Genomic DNA, 19,171 nt, shown 5'->3' with positions numbered 1-19,171 from the left:
GGTTTTCTCAGTGTTGTTCAATGTTTTTACATTTAGTTTACCATTACGCTGTGCATTCTATGGTATAATTAACTATATTTGTGCTTAAAAACTAAAAAATATGAATATTTACATACAGTTCGTACTGTCTGGAACGGATTAATTGTATTTACATACAATCCTATGGGAGAAATTGCTTCGGTTCACAACCAACTCGGTTTACAACCAGAGTTTTGGAACGAATTATGGTCGTGAACCGAGGTTCCACTGTACCTTTTTTTTAAAAGGTACAATTCTTCCTTAGATGTGATCAAAGAACACTACTTGTATGTCAAATTACTTATTACATGTTACCCGTTTGGTTTACATGTATAATAATTCTTGTATGACTTTTCAGTACCTATCAGCAAGGACTACTTGTCAAAAATAGTTTGTCAGTTCTTCATTATAGGGACACCTAGAGGAACTGCATCAGAATTGGCTAATTTCTGTGTAATTTAAAAATCCAGAAACATTCTGTGTGTGTGTGCCTTAATTCCTTTTTTGCATTTCGATAACAATGTGCTGAAAAAAGCTACTGCTGTGATTAGATGTTAAAGTAGATTACTGCTGAAGGCTAAGTCTAGCCATTCAGTAATTCCATCAGTGCAATTGGCCAACATACGCTCTCTCAAAAATAAAATAGACTATCAGAGACTCCAACACCCAGTCTGGAATGTGGAATTGTGTGTTTTTATTTTTGTGGAAAGATGGTTGCAGAATAATGTCCCTAACTCAGCTATTCAACTACAAGAGACATTACTTCTTGTAAGACTCGTGGCTGGGGACTCTGTTTATGTAAACACTGTCTTGTGTGTTGATGCTATGGCAGTCATGATTTACTGCTCACCTCAGCTGAAGTTTTTAGTGGTGAAATGTCAGCCATTTCATCTGCTGAGAAAATTCACTGCCTTTATTGTTGCAAATGAGGCTCTGTAAGAAATGCATGATGTCCACAATGAGCAGCAATCTGCCCATCCAACAGCTTTGTTATTGCTGGCAAATTCAACCATACCAACTTAAAAACAGTAGCAGTAAAGTTTTTCCAGTCTATGAACTCTACCACAAGGGGAGATAATATGCTGGACCTTAAAAAGGTTCTCACAAGGCTGTACCCTGCCCCCATTTGGTATTCTCAGATAACCTCTGTGCTATGCTTCTCCCAGCATATTTGTCACTGCAGAAACCATCCAGGCCAGTAAAAAGAACCATCAGATTCTGGCCCAAAGAAGGCAACTCGGCATTGCAGGACTGCTTTGAGTGTACAGACTGGAATATGTATCTTGGTGGCAGGCACCTATGACCAGGAACTTAGAAGAATACACTGACTCTGTGTACATAGAGAAGTGCATTGAGCATGTCACTATTGAGAAAAACCATGATTATATGCACCAACCAGACACAATGGCTGTTGGTTAAGGTCCATGCTCTGGTGAACTTTCCAAGTCTATCAGGAAAGCTAAACGTCAGTATGCACAGAAGATTAACAACAATTTCTGTGACTTGAAAGATCCTAGGTGCAGGTGGCAGGGCTTTTGGGTCTTAATGGATTATAAAATCTGACCACAGGCCAAGAGCACTGATACTTGCCTCCCTTACATGATTAACCTCTACAGATGTTTCAAGGCAGTCCCCACAAGCTTCAAAAAGACCATTATTACAGGGCCGAAGTAGTCAACGTTGATGTGTCTTGACTACCGCCCTGTAGCACTGACTCCTGTTGTGATGAAGTACTTTTGAGGGGTTGGTAAAAACACGCATCCGCTCCATCCTCCCCACTTCACTGGACCCACTGCAGGTTGCTTACCATCTAACCCTCTCCACTGATTACACCATGTCCTGTACCTTGCATGCTGTTCTGTCTCACCTGAACACCAGGGATATGCATGTCAGAATGCTGTTTGTAGTTTTCAGCCTGGCATTCAAAATGATCATTCCCCAGCAGTTTATAAGGAAACCTTCTCTGCTGGGCCTTGACACTCCACTGTGTAATTGTTTTCTAGACTTTTTGATAGAGAGGCTATAGTCATTGTGCATTGGTAGTAAAGCAAACCCCATCTGACTGCACACAGGCACAACCCCCCAAAGCTGCATACTGAGCCCATACTCCTCCATGACTGCACTGCCAAGTCTGCGTCCAGTGTCATCATTAAGTTTGCAGATAATACAACCATAGTAGGCCTTATCAGTAATAATGATGATGATGATGACGCATCCTACAGAGAGGATGTTGAACATCTGGTGTGGTAGTGTAGTGAAAATCGGTCTCTAAATGTTGATAAGACAAAAGATGATGCTTGTTGATTTCAGGAGAACATTGGCTGACTCTTCCTTACTGCTCATCTATGGCTCTACTGTGGAGAGCATCAGTAGCAACAAGTTTTTTGGTTTGTGTATTTCTGATGACATCTCCTGGATAATCAGTACCACCTCTTTTGTCAAGAAAGCACAATGCCTTTATTTTCTGCAAAAACTGAAGGGAATTGGCTTGCCATGACCTTTTACAGTGGAACCACCTTTTACAGAGGAATTGTGGAGAGCGTCCTGACATGAAGAGTGACTAGGCTGATTCCAGGGATGAATTATGAGGAAAGGTTAAAAGAGCGGAGCCTTTTCGGTTGAAGAAAAAGGAAATTAACAGGAGACATGATTGAAGTGTTTCAAATCATAGAGAGAATTAGTACAGTAGATCGAGATTGTTTAAAATGAGTTCATTAAAAACATGGACATGGTTGAAAAGTTAAGGGTAAACTTTGCACCAGCATTAGGAAATATTTCTTTACACAGAGAACCATAGACTTGTGGAATAAGCTACCAAGAAGTGTGGTAGACAGTAGGACTTTAGGGACTTTCAAAACTACACTAGTTGTTATTTTAGAAGAATTAAGTGGATAGGACAGGTGAGTTTTCTTGGGCTGAATGGCCTATTCTCATCTAGATTGTTCTAATATTCTTTGCAGTTTAATTCAAACTGTATGGTGCTGCCTCATTTAATTCTTGATCATTTCCCTCTTTTGTCTGAATTCCTGGTATCGGGCTCACACACCTACTTCTGATAGAATCACTTATTACCAACTGAATTAACTTGAGGTGCCTATCATTACTGCTATGAACATGAGTAGTTTTTCAGTCATGCTTCAAAAAAATACTATTGCACTAGTTAAAACATTTTTGTATGGACGTGTATTATCTTGCAAGGGTCTAAAGAAAGCTATATTGTAAGTAATTTTGTGTATGTTTTGAGTTTAGATCAGTCTGCATTGCTTTACTTAAAACTTATACATTTTGTTTGAATTGTAGATGGATAGCAGTCTATTTGTCCCCAGGTAGAAATTTGGCTTTTTATAGAAGCTTGCTAAATAAATATTACATTGTGACAAGCAATAAATACACTCCAGAATGACTAACAAACTTCTTATTTAGCTAAAGATGAAAAGGGCCATCACAGTATAAAGAAAGCACTATAAAAATGATTTACAGATAAAGGAAGGCAGACCAAGAAAGGCAACTCCAGATAAACTGTTAGGTAGGTAAATCCGAGTACTACTAAAAGGTTTATTAAACTTATTGATCATTACACTCAAAAATGTTTTAATATTTGTGTAATGAACTCTGGATGCATTAAGATAGCATCTAACAAAAAACCTAATTTAAATTTCTCTATATTCACAACAGTCTGTTATTCATTGCTAAACATTTTTTCACAACAGAAAACAAGATTTGACCCGCCCTCTATCTTGAAGTAAAATATTTCAGAAAATTATATCTCATAAGCTATAAATCACATTGTCAGTTTCCGTGTATGTAGTATGTTGACCTTAAAGGTTGCTGTGTTAGTCATTAAAAATGAAGCCCTTCCAACATTTCACATTCCTTTTTAAAGTATGCTACTGTGTGTGTGTGTATATTTTTTTTTTTTTATGAAAATGTGCTATATAAATGTTATAGTATTATTAAATGGAAAATATCTGAATTTTTTTTTCTGTTGACACATGGGTATATGAACATCACTTGTTACTCTTAAGTTGCACATGTAGCGAATGTTTTTTGACCTTTTAGTTGATGGGAGGTGTAATGCTTTTGCAGTGTTGCATAGAGTGCCGTAGTTTAGATTGTGTTAGTGTTTCCAAATGCGGCTTCAAATCCTTTACACCAGTGGCCATTTCATGAAGACATGCAAACGATGAAGCAGTGTCCTGTCAGTTAAGAGCATTAAAATATTTCTGTTGTCCTGAGGAATGTTTAGAAATTTGTAATACACCCTGTGCATTCAGTTTGTAGAATTTGTTTAATGATTGCAGGTCAATATTTTATGGAACCAATGGCAAATGTTTATGCTTATGTTTATTACTGAATCTCAGGTGAACATTTTTCAGAAGTTTACAATTGTGAGAAAAACAAAACAAAGCAATAGCAAATATAAGAAAATAACATACAAATGGCAGTTAGCGTGAATCATATGTCAAACATGCTTTGATGACCAGAACTGGATAGCTTGTAAATGTACTCCTTAGGAACCTGCTAATAATAATCTTGCAATTCATATTTGGTTTCCTCATATTTAGCCTTGTTTTCTCACTGAAAATGCCCATTGATGGGGGGGTGTGGAATCGGTGCCCGTGACACAGCATGAACAAATGCTGCTTGAAGCACCCCGCATCTTCCCCACCCCTTCTGTTTTAAACTCGGTTCTTCATATAGTTGGAAGTAGAGTTTGTGGTTAATTTGATCCTTCTGTGTCATGTCTGTGTACATTTATTTTTACATTACTAAAATGTTTTTATTTTGAAATAGAGAGCGACTTTGCATTTAGCCTTCAACTGAACTGTGTGACACTAAGAATTAGGGTTGGGTGATACGGCAAAAAATAAAACCTCAGTTTTCTTGTTTGTTTTTTTAATTAATGGCCAATTCAGGAGTGATCTTAAATATTTCAACATAAGTCATTTTCAGGTATTGTTTGGGGTGGGGGGAGCAAGATGAGGAAAATCCACATTTTGCAAACGGAAAATACAACTATCTTTCCTAGAAATACTAAAACATATTTTTGTCTGTGAGAAAAGGTGCAAAATAAGGAAACTTCTTTCTGTGTAAACATTTTTCTTGCCTGCTTGGTGGTTCTCTGTGGCTTCCCATCGCTTATAGGGATGTTTCCTCACATCTCCTCATCAAACCCCACCCCCAACACTGCCCACTTTTACATACCACAGGTGACCTAATGCTAACCCCCCCGTCGCAAAAAATAAAACCCACTTTAGATTGCAGAGCACACCAGTTCACTTCTTTCCTCTACTATAGGGTGGTCCAGATCTAATTATGCAATTTTCATCACGTTATAACTTGTTTATTACATAGAGAATTCACAGCACCTGCCCTGCACATAGAGATTTCACTTAAAATTCTTTTTGTTGCCGATAGATGGCAGCACCTGCCCTGCATTCCAAAATGGCGGGGAGATGGTTGTCAGTCGAACAGTTGCATAATTAGATCTGGACCACCCTGTATAACTACATGCCACTGGAGTAACGTGACTATAGAGTTGCTTTCTCCAAGTACACTCTGATAGCCCACCAATAGCGCATTATAGACCAGCTACTCATTCTTATCTCGTACTTAGCCACCAGAATAAGTAGGCATCTTGGACAGGTCCAGCATATTCTTTCCTTGGCTCCGGACAAGGCACGCTCTACTCCTAACATGATCATGATTCTCAACAGGATATACAGTAACAGGGTGTGTGCCTCATGTGGTCCATGCTAAAACAGAACAAAAAATTGTGGACATGCTTTACTTTGATTTGTGCTTTCTCTCTCTGGTTCCATTCATCTGTTTCTGTTTTAAGTGTTGAAATAAACTGGATGTGCTGCCACTTTTAACTGCTGTTGTCTTTTTGCAAATTTGCATTTTACATTAGTTTGTTTGATATCCAGTCTTAAGAATCCAAACCAATTCCAGACAACCAACTTAACAATACAGCCTTTCTTTGGAGTGAGCTCATTTGTTTGAGAAACGCCACTTGTCATTCTTGACTTGAATGTTTTGACTGTACAATACACGTGACCCAACTAATCAAAATAATTAGTTTGCTGAAGTGCTTAATTGTACTATTTGGGTTTAAAAAAAAAAAAAAAAAAATCTCCCCTTAGTAATAAGAATATATAAAGTTGACTATGTGGTGGCTACTGTCGCAACAAACCAAAAAAGTTAAATAAGGTTTAGTTCATCATAATTCATTCCACATTTGCCTTGCTGTAATAATTGATGCAATACATAATGAAGGGTAGCACTGAAAGTCAAAAACCTATAATTTGTCTAACTCTAAATGACTGTTCTTGGGGATATTCGTTAACTTTATCTTACTCCTATGTTTTCTTGACATCAATATTTTCTGATTTTTTTCTCTCTCTAAGGTCCAATCAGCAGTATCTTGGTGAACAAGTTTGGAAGTCGTCCTGTAATGATTATTGGTGGCTGCCTGTCTGGTTCAGGGTTAGTGGCAGCTTCATTTTGCAACTCCGTACAAGCCCTTTACTTCTGGATTGGCGTTGTTGGAGGTAAGTTGTAAACAGACAGCTGTTTAAATGCAAAGACTCCTTCATACATAAATACTGTATTTTTTTTTTTTCCTCACAAACATTTGGGTTAGTGCTCTTAATACATTTCTGAATGTAGCTTTTATTTATTTGTTGTGGGAATGTTTCTAAAAATCATTTAACAGCAGTTTTACATTTGCATAAGTTGTACATAATTTCAGAACTTTCTAACTTATAACCTTATACATGTTGAGTGTCCCTAATCTGAAATGCTTCAAAATCCTAAACCTTGAGAGTGCCGACATGACATATGTTACCTCTAAAAAAAATTTTTTTTTTTTTTGTATTAAAACTACTAAGCAGATATGAACAACATTTATGAAGATTCCAAACAGATTAATTCATTCTGATAAGGGGTTTCTGGTCCCCTGTGAAGCACTGACCACCATGATGCTACAATGCAAAATGGAGGACTGGGGAGTGGGGGGCAGTTGTCCCCCATTAAGCACCACAAAGCTAGCACACTTATTCAGCCTTAATGCACCATCACTCAGTCGACTATCCTTGACAGTCTCCCATGAAGTGCTGCAGCAGTTTCAGTTTGCTGTGTAGATGTGAAATAAGACTTACCCAGCTGTTCAAAAGTGCCCTGCTACACACATTTAAAAAAATAAAAATACCACCAGAGGAAAATTCCACACCCGTGGTCAGATTCATAAAACTGAATGCTTTGTGGAAAGTTCCGTATGCATGTTTCAGATCTTCAGTGCAAATATGCAGCATTGACCTTCTTTAAAGGGAACTAAAATTAGTCTGTAAATCAAATTAATCATTTTTGAGGTTTAATTTGTTGGTTACCTTGAAGCACAGCTGAGTGAGATGAATTATTTGTGCATCGTCATTTTAGTTGGTTTGGCTGAATTTCCCAAATTGTTCAAGGGTGTCCCCAAGATATCTCCTTATGTACATGCAAATTTTCTAAAATCCAAAAATATCCGAAAAAGAGTTTTAATCCCATTTCTGATTAGGGATACTCAACCTGTATTGCCTTATTGGAAACCACCTGCACTAAACCTAGATAATCAGAGTATGGTCAGGATAGTACAATAAAGTGAAATGCTTGATTTCCATGTAGTAGGATAAGGATGGTCAAACTTTTAAACTAGGAATGCAAATTCTTAACAGCTATACAAAACTAAAATCTAGAACCATATCTTTCAATCCTTAAATGTTTGTAGCTTCAGTGACACATCTTTTTCAATAAAATTAGTTCCTATAAACAAGATTATGGAGATCTCAAAATGATTTTTTTTTTTTTTTAGTTCCAGATCTATGTCAACAGTTACCCATTTTACTAACTTATTTTTGTGCAGGTTATGCATATTACAGTGCTGATTAATCATATCACACTTTCTCTCCACCCATTAACTAACAGTTATTAATGTCCATTAATATTGTGTCTCTCTTCTTTAACTTTTTGGAAAAGGAACACCCATCCATTGACATTTCAAACCCATAAAATGGCAGTGTTTATTAAACTAGTAAAACCCGAATAGCTACCTCATTAAATTCCAATGTTTTGCAAAAAAAAAAGTGGGATGCGTACTGCGCACAGTCACAAAGCACCCTAAACTTTTATAATTCTCATTTAAAAATTAATTCCAAAGATGTTTGTATTATGGGAGCTAAGTACCCGAATGCTTAATCAGAGCTAATTTAAATATTTGCCTCAAATCTAAGAATCTTCAGTCCCACTTCTGGGATATAACCTGAGCACAGAAATAATTTTTCAGTCACTCTGATTTTCTTTCCTGTGCCTTATTTTGCTTTCCTATAATGAATACTATATTAAAAGTATTACAAGTGAAAGAAAATAAAAATTTAGACTTGATGCCTGGATATTGAATCACTGTGTTTTGGGCTAGTGGTTAATTTGTTAAACGTCAGGGCATTTATCATTAGTCCTGGTGAAAAATCTTAATACTAGGTTTCATTTGTTTTCGATTATTCGTAAATCCTTCTTTGGTAAGGACAACTGACATAACATTTTTAATGAAATTATAGTGATTTATTAATTTAAAAGAATTCAGCATTTCAGTAAATAAAAAAAAAAAATATATATGTTGACTTTTAGGATAGCATGTATTTTAAACATGTACAATTGCTGCTCTCTGTCCATCTACTTACTGATCATTCTTGCTTTTTTTATCAAGTTTACATGTGTCTGTTATGTTCCCCAAATTGTACTTTTAAATAAAAACTGAGCATTTATAAATTAGTAGTTATCAATTTTATATTTCATTTTGATACTTTAGTAAATGATTTCTATTTTTATTTATTTTTTTAATACATGTACATTATAAAGGTTAAATGTCAATGTGTTTTACATTTTTCAGGTTTAGGATTGGCATTCAACTTGAATCCTGCCTTGACAATGATTGGCAAGTACTTTTTCAAGAAGCGTCCCATTGCTAATGGAATCGCCATGGCCGGAAGTCCAGTCTTTCTTTCCACTTTGGCACCCCTTAATCGCTGGTTTTTTGATTACTATGGCTGGAAGAGCAGTTTCCGTATCCTCGGTGCTTTACTGCTTAACTGTTGTGTAGCTGGATCTCTGATGAGGCCCATTGGCCCTAAACCTGCAAAAATGCCACCAAAAGATGTACTAAAAGAAACTGGAAAGGCTGAACTTGGAGAAACTGGAGATCTATTAGGCGGAAAGCCAAAAGAAAAGCTTACATTTTCTCAGAAAATAAACAGTTTTATTGATTTTACTCTTTTTAAGCACAGAGGCTTTTTACTCTATCTACTAGCTAATGTGATTATGTTTTTTGGCCTCTTCTCTCCACTGATATTCCTCAGTAGCTATGCAAAGAAGAAAGGCATTGAAAAAGAACCAGCTGCTTTTTTGTTATCCATTCTGGCTTTTGTGGACATGGTTGCTAGACCTTCAATGGGTCTGGTTGCAAATACAAAGTGGGTGCGGCCCAGAATACAATATTTCTTTGCTGTTTCCATACTGTATAATGGTGTTTGCCATCTCTTTGCTCCACAGTCTGTTAATTATTTGGGCTTTGTTTTTTACTCTATTTTTCTGGGGTTTGCCTTTGGTTGGCTCAGTTCTGTCTTGTTTGAAACTCTTATGGATCTCGTTGGAGCTCAGAGGTTCTCAAGTGCAGTTGGCTTGGTCACAATTGTGGAATGTGCACCTGTACTTCTGGGGCCACCTTTGTTAGGTAAGTGAAGAGAAACCATTTCCAAATCGCCAGTAAATCTGAAAATACTCTTGTTTACAAAGTCTACCTCAGTCCAGACAGTTTCTGAATATGATTATGCAGAGTCAGCTTGCTAATGTAGCTGTCAAATGTGCCAAAAATTAAATAAGTATATATTTTAATGGTTTTTAATGTAGGTTAAACATTCAGGGTGCTACATACGTTAGGACCATACGTGAGGTAAACGTCATCACACATGCAACACAAATAGTCCTTCGAAAAAGTACTATGTCCTGAAAGAGAAATCTGAATGGGGTAAATTTGCAACAGTCTTTTGAACCTGTATTGCACACAAGAAACAGACAGTCTTTTTGCTCCATCAACATTAAACACAGTCAGGCATTCATGAAGGATTGATTAAATTTTTGGGACGCAACTTGATACTTTGTGATATAAATACTCCCAAGTGGTGCAGTGAGAGTAATATGGAAAAAGATGATCCGCTGTGGCAACCCCTAACGGGAGCAGCTGAAAGAAGAAAAAGAAGGTGCAGTGAGAGTAACCACGCTAAAGCAGCTATGGAATTTGGAATACTTTGGCTATTCCCTGGACCATTGTATTGTTACAGGTTAATTACAATCAGATGCATTAAACTAATAAACAATATGTGGTTAATTTCAGTGTATTTATAAAGCCGCATCAGGGATGTGGATCTAAAAAAGAAAGGGTAACCACACAGGAACAGTAGCACTGCTTTGACGCTGGATGCCACCAGTCTGCAAAACCGAACAGAGAACTTGCGTACGCCAGGGTTGGAGCTACCGTGGAAATGTGTGTGGCTTTACGCCAAGTTTAGGTTAAATACATCGCGATTTGAGCGTGGAAACGTTCGTATGTAACATTTTTGTGCGTACACACCATTTATACACGAGGCCTCAGGTTTAAAAGTGCACTGGAGTCAAATCAGTAGTAGAAGATACTTTCAAGCCAGCAGAGAGGAATTTAAAAATCTCCAATGGCAAAACTTTAGATCCAGGAGCAGATAACGGGGTGGAAAAATGTCCCAAAATGCCTTGTGAAGGTATGCGTGTTTTCATGAAACAGCAGCCTGTCTAGTTAGCTTTTACCGTCATTAGTTATAACAATCAAAAAAAAAAATATGAATAAGCATAGTCAGAATAAATCCTGCAAGTGATGTGTAAAAAGGAAACTGTAAAATATGGCATTACAAAATATGTGGAGTAATATGATGCAGAAATTTAGTGTGAGGTAAAACAATTAACTGTTCTTTTGCATTTGAACGCCAGTTTTTGCCTTTTTCAAAATATATTTGAACTAAGTTCATATACAGATATATACCCTGACAGTCTTACTACTTATCACAAAACAAAAGGTTTGGAAATTTAAAAAAAAAAAAAAAAAAGCCTCACTTTCCCCAAACTCAACAGATGCACTAACATTTCTTATACTGATTGTCCCCCAAATACTGCTAAATTCTTCTCCATCATAATTTACATCTCCTATACAATTATATTCATTATTCTTTCATGCAAAAACCTGTTTTTGCGTATATGTTAAAAAATGTTTATTCTGTTGCTGATGTTTTGTGTTGTACAGTTTAACAGTACTGATTTAAATCATTTCAAGTAAAGAAAGACCCCTGTAATTGTTTGTAGGCAATTGGAAAACTGTAACCAAACTTATTAGAAATGTAACTATTCCTGTATTGTTCCATTCCATTTGGAATAAGTGTTGGGTAAACTAATTATAGCTTTAACTGTCCCACACTTTGCAGTTTGTCTGTTGCTACAATTTGTATACAAGTATTATGTCTTTGTGCTTGCTTAGCCATGGAGAAATTGGGTGGTGACAGTGGCGTCTAGTTTCCTCAGCAGTTTAAGTATGCCTCTTCTACCTTTTACCTTTTTAAAGTGAAGGAGCAGGGTTGGGCACAGATGAGCACTTTTTATAAAAGCCCAGTTCAAAACATATTCAAAACTAATTTGTCTTAAAAAAGCATCACACTTTATTTTTGACTGCTGCAAAATTTTAATAGGGAAATTTATTGCATCAGCAGTCCATATACTTCAATGATATGTTGTGTGACTTCTAGCAGATGCCAGTGAGCCCCAAAACCCCGGAGAGAACAGCCCACAGACTATTCTTTCCTTTCAAAAGGACAGTGTTTTATTTTACAAAACCGAGCCTTCACAGGTCCCTTCCTCCACAATACACATGAAACAAAGACACAATTTTTTTTTTTATCTATTTTTCTCATATTCCTGCTCATTGAGTGCTGCCTACCTCCAACCTGACTCCTTTTCCCAGACTGAGGTGGTTTGACCTCCTTTATGTTAAACCCAGGAATACTTAAGGTGCCATAGCATTGCATGGCAGAAGCACTTCCAGATCAGTTGGAAGCTCGACAAAAAAGGGAGGTCCTCTCCCAGCAGCACCCAAGGACCTATATAGGGCAGCCCTTCTGAACTCCAGGTCCCAGGCAGCTCTGCAAGTGTCCAAACTGGGACCAAGCCAGAGGAGCACTTCCACCTTTAATACTGGGGGATGAATGGTCCCTAGCACACAGACTCCAAAAATCCATCCATTAGTTTTTCTTCCCGCCTGAGATTAGAAATTGGGTCCATCCTGGCCGGGTTGCACCTCCATCTAAGCTGTCCTTCCTTTATGGCCTCCCCGCTAGGTGTAAAACATCACTCTCCATCCCAGTCAGGATGCCTGTCCTTTCCTTAGAGAATCTACAGGTGGTAATATAAAACGTTCAAATGTTTGGAGGGGTGTTTTTTTTTTTTTTTTTTTTTAAGCAACAGATATTCTAACAACAATTAATGATAATGTGGCAATAGACAATAGCCTGCTTAGTAATGTGCTGTTTTTGCCAACCATGTCTCCATTTTCAAAAGTGTAAGTGTCTAGGAACAGCCCCATTTCAGTATAGTATTCAGTATCCTGTCTAGTTTACCTTAACTTAAGACTAAAGTTTTTGAAGTACAGTATAGGTCTTTATCTTGCTTTTTCTGGACCTCTGTTACTCAGTTTGCTGGATGAGGGTGTGGGTTTTGGATCGAAGGTGGTGGTTATGATCCATAAAATCATGACATTCATTATACCATCAGGTAGCGTTTGAGTTAAGAAATCAGCCTTTGTTCTCAGTAAAATTTCCTTTACTGGGTTTTAATACACACATTGCTCTTGTAAAGCAAACACCCAAGATGTGAATATCAAGCTATAAAAACAGGAGACCTCATTTCATTGATCAGAAATTCCACAATGTTAATATTTAAAAGAACTGACTTGAAAGAATTAATCTTCAATTTTTATCTACTCCAAAGTAAAAGGGGGATTTAGAATGCAATTGTTCTTTAAAATGCCTTCACTGAGTGCTTAACCCTAACCCTAATTTTTGAACTGTGGATTAATCTCTCCAAAATATAATTTAGCTCTTACCATCATTCCTTTTATTTACTGCATTGTTTTTAAAATTCTCAGAAGTAACTGGAAATGTTCCCAAGTTCCAAAACATTTCAATCTTGTGTCTCTTCATTGGTTGTTTTCCCAATATTTCTCATTATGTTAAAAATGTTACTCTTAATACTTTATAAAACTCTCATCCTACAGAACAGAAATGTAATTGTGCCTTTTCCTTGTTTGCCCACTCTAGGTAAATTTGAAGTCATCTATGATGACTACATGTACACCTACTACGCCTGTGGGATCATCATGGTAATTGCCAGCGTGCTTTTATTTGTTGGAATGGCCATACATTATAGACTACTGGACAAAGAATCAAAGGCTGAAGAGGCAAAAGCTAGGCAAGAAACCAAGGAAGAAGAAACCAATGTTGACAGTTTAGTCAATGAATCTGAAGCCAACAACATGAAGAGTGCAGCATCCGCTGATGATTGTGAAAACTGATTAGTAAATGCAGTCTTCAGTATTTCATTATGACCTTTTTTATATTAGATTGTTTATTTTATTGATTATAATACCAAGCCAACTATTGGAGAAGAAAAATGAAGGTTTGGGAGTGTCTGAGCTAAAGACTAGCAACAGATTCTAGCTGTAGCTGCGGAATCCAGCGTGATGAGCTTTTTAATCTCTCCTTTTCATGGACTACATTTTTAAGCAGTATAAGTCTGGTGGGTTAGTGACTTGGTTTTGTTCTTAAAGTAACAAATTACCAGTTTATAGGAACAGCAATACCTAGGGCTGTTTTTAGTGGTTGTGCCTTTTAATCGAGTCAAAGATTCCCGTTGCCATTGTATTGTGGTGAGCTATGCCATGTCGTATAGACCTACTTGCTTGGACAATACCTGTAAATTTTAATGACCTGTAGGTTTCTCTTATAGCCGTGCCTTTGGGGGTCAACAGTCTGTTTCTTCTGTATGAAATGTGCTTGAAGCTTAATTTCAGTTTTGCTGGTGTAGAGTGGCCACATGTGTCCTCACTATACTACATAGCAAGTGAATTTTTCTTTAGCATAGTGCTGTTGCAGAAAAATTTTATAAGGCAGATTACTTCTGTATCCTTAAACTTTACTGGACCCCTGAAATGCTGTGCCCAGTATAAAGGACTTTTCATATTTATTCCCTTGTCTGATGATCTTGATCTGCAAAGTGTTAACTAATTGAATGTTTGTTTTTGTGTTAGATTCTGAGAGATTTGATTTAGGCCTCGTCAGTGTTGTGTGTCTGCTCCTTATCAAATATGTCCCCAGACTTTCAGCTTTCGTGTTGACCTTTTTTTGGTTTCCATCCTTCAGGTTTCAAGTATGTGATGCAGCTTCCTAAATGTTTTGTGTCGCTTATCTAACCCTTAAACCAGCTTTGCTTATTTGCTCCTGAATAAATTTCACTTGAATCTTTTTGAGAAGTGTTTTTTTAGGCATGGCGTTTCAGAATTCCATAAACAAATGTTTTAGATTTCTCCATTCCATAATCATAATTTTTAATTCCAGCATTGCAAATAAACTTTTCTGGAATTGTTGATGGTGTACCAGCCACTCGTCGTATTATTAGTGTATTTGAAATTCTGTATAGTTGCAGATCTGCTCTATTTTTTAACAAATAAGTATATCTCCACTGAAATTTATGTGTAGATGTTTTGTTTTTATTTGTCCTGTTAACATTTTTATGGTTTGTTACTTTATGTGCATCTGTATGATTTGTTTTTTAAATGTTTTGGTTGAAAAAATACATTTCAGAAAGTTTCCTTTCTGTACTCCTTGTACTTTGTGTGTGTTAGCAGGCACAAATCTAAGAAAAAAACAAACATTCTGGAAATTAAATATTTTACTGTGCATAAACTTGCAAATACTATAGTTCTAATATTTTGATTTTTTTTTTTTTAAAGGTTTTATTAACAAGTGTATATGTAGTTTGTTATATGGCAAGTTGCTGTTTAATTTCCTGCAAGATTTTGGAATGTACTGATCTTTTATAGAATATTCTGTCTAATGATTTTAAGGTGGAATTTTTATAAGTTTGATTCCTCACCAATCTGACTTACTCTTAAGTGTTGCTGACCATCGAGAATTTTCAGATATGTTGCATATATATGAAGCAAAATTCAGAGTTCAGTCTTCTGAAACTTTTAACTGTCAGACCAAATTAGTTTACACCTTTTAGAGTCTTTCATATAAAGGAAAAAATCAGTTAAGTGCAATATTGATAATAAACTGTAGCGCAGTTTATTCTGTCAATCCGAGCCTAACTTGTATTAACCTAATTAAATGTACGTATTGTTTTATTTTTATAAAGTGGACAGTTTCAAAGTTTACTAATGAAGCAGCGTAGTTTTTAAATACTCTACTGGCAGTACTTTTGAAGGCCTGTTCCTTCCATATTTGTCATTGGTGCTCATTCACTCAACACTCTGTCTCTCATTGGAATTCACCGATGTTCTGGACTTTAATGTTTTGCTCACCTCCTCCTGGCCAGTGCAGTTGTATCCAGTGTGTCTGCTTTACCAAATCCTAATGCTAACATAGGAAGGTGAGTCAAACACCGAGACCAAGTCAATTGTTTGCTGGTTTTGCTCTTGCAAGCAGTTGCTTCAAATGATTGTTTGCAAGTGAGCGTGTCACAGCTAGCAACGTGAAAAGCGCAGCTATTGAAGCAAAAATGTGTTGTGACTGATCGATGTTCATAAACTTGTCTTTAATGTCTAAATAAACTTTTTTCCAAAAAAGTGTTTAAATTAAAATGGCGTAGTGTCTTTATTTAAATTTTTATTTCATGGTTTCATTTGATTGAATGTATATGGTGGTGTGATTTTACTCATGAGCACATTGGGAACTTTTATTCTATGTAAAGCACTTTAAAATAACTTGCATTTGTGTTTTTTTTTTTTTTTTTTTTTAAACCGGTTAGCGCTTTGAGTATTAGAATCTAGCCGCCTTAAAGATGCGCTGTAGGTGTCCAGTTCAGCTGAAGGCAAGGCCAGAATTACAAAAATATATTCAATCGGATACAGTGGATTCACAAAGTATTCAGATCCTACAATTGGTGCGCACTTGTTGTTCGTTTAATTTTAAATGGACACAGTTGCCATTTTTACCTTTTACTCTACACTCAATAACCCATAATGACAAAGTGAAAACATGCTTTCAAAAAGGTTTGTAAATTTTATTAAAAATGAAAAGCTGAAATTTTCCATTCATAGAAGTATTCAGTCCCTTAATGCAATACTTTGTAGAAGCCCCTTTTGACAGCAGTCACGGCTTCAAGTCTTCGTGGGTAAGTCTGTACAAGCTTTGCACACCTTTTATTAGGCTAATTTATCGCTTTATTCCGGGCAGATCCTCTCAAGCTGTTAGTTTGGATATGAAGCATCTGCAATCTGCCATCTTCAGGTCCCTTTGCAGTTTGGCGGAGTTTAAGATTGGCTTTTCAAGGACACTCTAGGACTTGCACCAAAATCACGTCAGTATTTTCCATAGCCGTATTCTTTGGGTTATTGTCATGCTGTGAAGTTGCCGCAGTCTGTTTTTTTGTGTGCACTCTGGCACAGGATTTCAAAAACCTCTCTGTATTTGGCTGAATTCATCTTTAACTCGGCCCAGTCTCCATGTCCCTGAGAAGCATTCCCATTGTGTGACACCCCTGTTGCTTCACTGTATGTAGGATTTTAGGCAGGTGAGACTAGCAGTGCCTGGTCTTCAACGGACCTAGTATTTTGAATTCTGTGGAGTTACATTTTTGTCTCTCTAACATCCTGAGAAAAAAGCTTCTCCAGTCTAGAGCCCTTTAAACAGTCATGTGCCTTTCACTCGAGTGGCTTCCTTCTAGACGTCTAGTGCTGCTGAGATGATTGCCCTGACCGGTTCTCCCATCTGAGCAGTAAGCTTCTGAAGCTCTGGTAGAGTGACCATTGAGTTCTTGACGCTTGCTGGCCACGTTACTCATTTTGGCTGGGTCATCCAATTCCAGGAAGAATCCTGGTGGTTCAGGCTAACAATTATTGAGGCCTCTCTGATCTTGGGAACACTTGGAGCTTTAGAAATGCTGTTAGACCCTTGCTCAGATCTATGCCTCCCCATAATTTCATAAGGGAGGACTTTGGACTTCATCGCTTGATTTTTGTAGAAATAGGACGTCTGACACCGAGGCTGCAAAGCTTGGATCAGTTTAATGAAGCTCACCGCTTTGAAGCAGCTTGTGCTGTAGCTTTGCAATCTTGTGACTGACAGCCGAAGCCCTAAACATCCATCACTGAAGCACCAGGAGCACTTGGACTGATTTGAAGCTTTCTGTTGTCCCTTGTGTCATGAAAGCGGATGCAAAACTACTGCTCATATCTTATAGACAGAAGATAGTGAACTAAATTTGTAGTTCAGGGGGTTATTTTTCGTATGTGGTTTACTTGCATAGCCGGATGTAATTGTTGACGATTTGGCCTGATCCTGCATCTGTCGGTTTTTTTGAAACGCTTACTGGAAGTGTTGTCATAGCAACACATCCTAATCCGCAAACCTGCTCGGAGCAGGTTTGTTCTACGTAAACAAGGATTAGTTTACACACGTGATCAGTGACGTTGCGTGGAAGTCATCCAGTCAGGGCTTCGCCGTTCATGAATGAGCGACCAATTGATATTGGTGCGCAAATTATACGAAGAGAATTTCATATAGAGAGGGTTTTGCGCGATCGGCAAGATCCTTTATTGCCCCCGGAGGAAATTCTGTACGAAACATACCGCTTTAGCTGAGGGGGAATATTGTACCTCAAAGATTTATTAGCTCCGTATATTCGAAGTCAAACTCGGCGAAGTCGGGCTCTCACAACCACACAGACAGTAGGCATTGCTTTGAGGTTTCTTGCAAGCGGCACTTTCTTATATAGTGTAGGCGATGCGGAACATCTATCGAAAAGTGCAGTTTGCCAGGCAATTCGTAAAGTCTGTTTGGCTCTGAAACATTTCCTTCAGGTTTTCATTGTGTTTCCTGGACACCTGCATGTGCAGACAATAAAAGAGGCGTTTCATGCCATTGCAGGTAGGTAATACACAGGCTAAAACACCCACAGTTCCATAAAGAATCCCACAATCAGCCTAACATTCTCATTACCAGGATTTCCAAATGTGATTGGGGCACATGGGACTGATCAGAGTGGAATTTGATCAAACATTATTTGGAAAATGTACCTCTCCTCCTGATGAATAATCAGACACAGTGTCTTCATCAAATATTTGACCTTCGTTAATATCTCGTTGGTCAGACACAGGTTCAAGGGATATGACATTCCCTGCAACTGACCCAACAAAAAAGAGGGCTATATGGAACATACCTATAGCACACATGGAGGACAAATATACGCAATGACCATCCTTTACCTGAAATGAAGTGACCACTGCATCCTGCCACTGGTTCTGAGGAGGAGCTTCCCCCCTGGAATGCCTTCAGAAACAGGGCGATGGGCATTTTGCTGGAGAGCCAACTCTTCTGCAGGGGTTAGGTCTGGACCGCGTGGACCTCCACCTGTTTTTTGCTTGTCTGCCTCCTTATTAGCTTTAAAATTAATTTTTTTATATTTATATATGATTCTTTATGTCAACAATTCTTTAAATAGTTATATACAAATATTTACCAGTTTGAAGTATATTCTTGTATTTCACTTTAACCTGTTCCCATGTTCTCCTTGTGCTCACGTTTGATCTGGAATTATGACATATTAAATAATAATTAATCAGACACATAGGAAATGAAACGCTGCATTCAGTAAGTACAATGTACACTACTTAGCGTTTAATTTTTTCGGCCACTTTTTGCCAGCCGTTTTTTCTGGTCTGTGCTGCTTTTGCAGTGTTACCGCTTGTGTATATTAAATCTTGAAATTCTTCGTGTCCTTCGAATAAAAGGTCTTGCGCCGCGTGTGTGAAAAAAAAATGCGC

General features: G+C 37.4%; 1 protein-coding gene across 3 annotated transcripts in view; it reads left to right on the top strand.

Moving 5' to 3' along the window:
• Positions 1 to 15,988, top strand: part of slc16a1b (solute carrier family 16 member 1b) — a 55,177-nt gene extending 39,189 nt beyond the window's left edge. For all 3 annotated transcript variants that reach the window (XM_028798090.2, XM_051925148.1, XM_028798089.2), the window contains exons 3-5: positions 6,429 to 6,572; positions 8,948 to 9,787; positions 13,446 to 15,988. In XM_028798090.2, coding sequence (XP_028653923.1) covers positions 6,429 to 6,572; positions 8,948 to 9,787; positions 13,446 to 13,699 — 1,238 coding nt within the window. In that variant the 3' untranslated portion in view covers positions 13,700 to 15,988. The remainder of the gene's footprint in view (positions 1 to 6,428; positions 6,573 to 8,947; positions 9,788 to 13,445) is intronic.
• Positions 15,989 to 19,171: the final 3,183 nt, after the last annotated feature.

Source organism: Erpetoichthys calabaricus, chromosome 3 (assembly GCF_900747795.2).
Source record: "Erpetoichthys calabaricus chromosome 3, fErpCal1.3, whole genome shotgun sequence".
Taxonomy (NCBI): Eukaryota; Metazoa; Chordata; class Cladistia; order Polypteriformes; family Polypteridae; genus Erpetoichthys; species Erpetoichthys calabaricus.
Note: the sequence above shows the minus strand (reverse complement) of the source record. Positions and strands in the feature narration are given on the sequence as shown.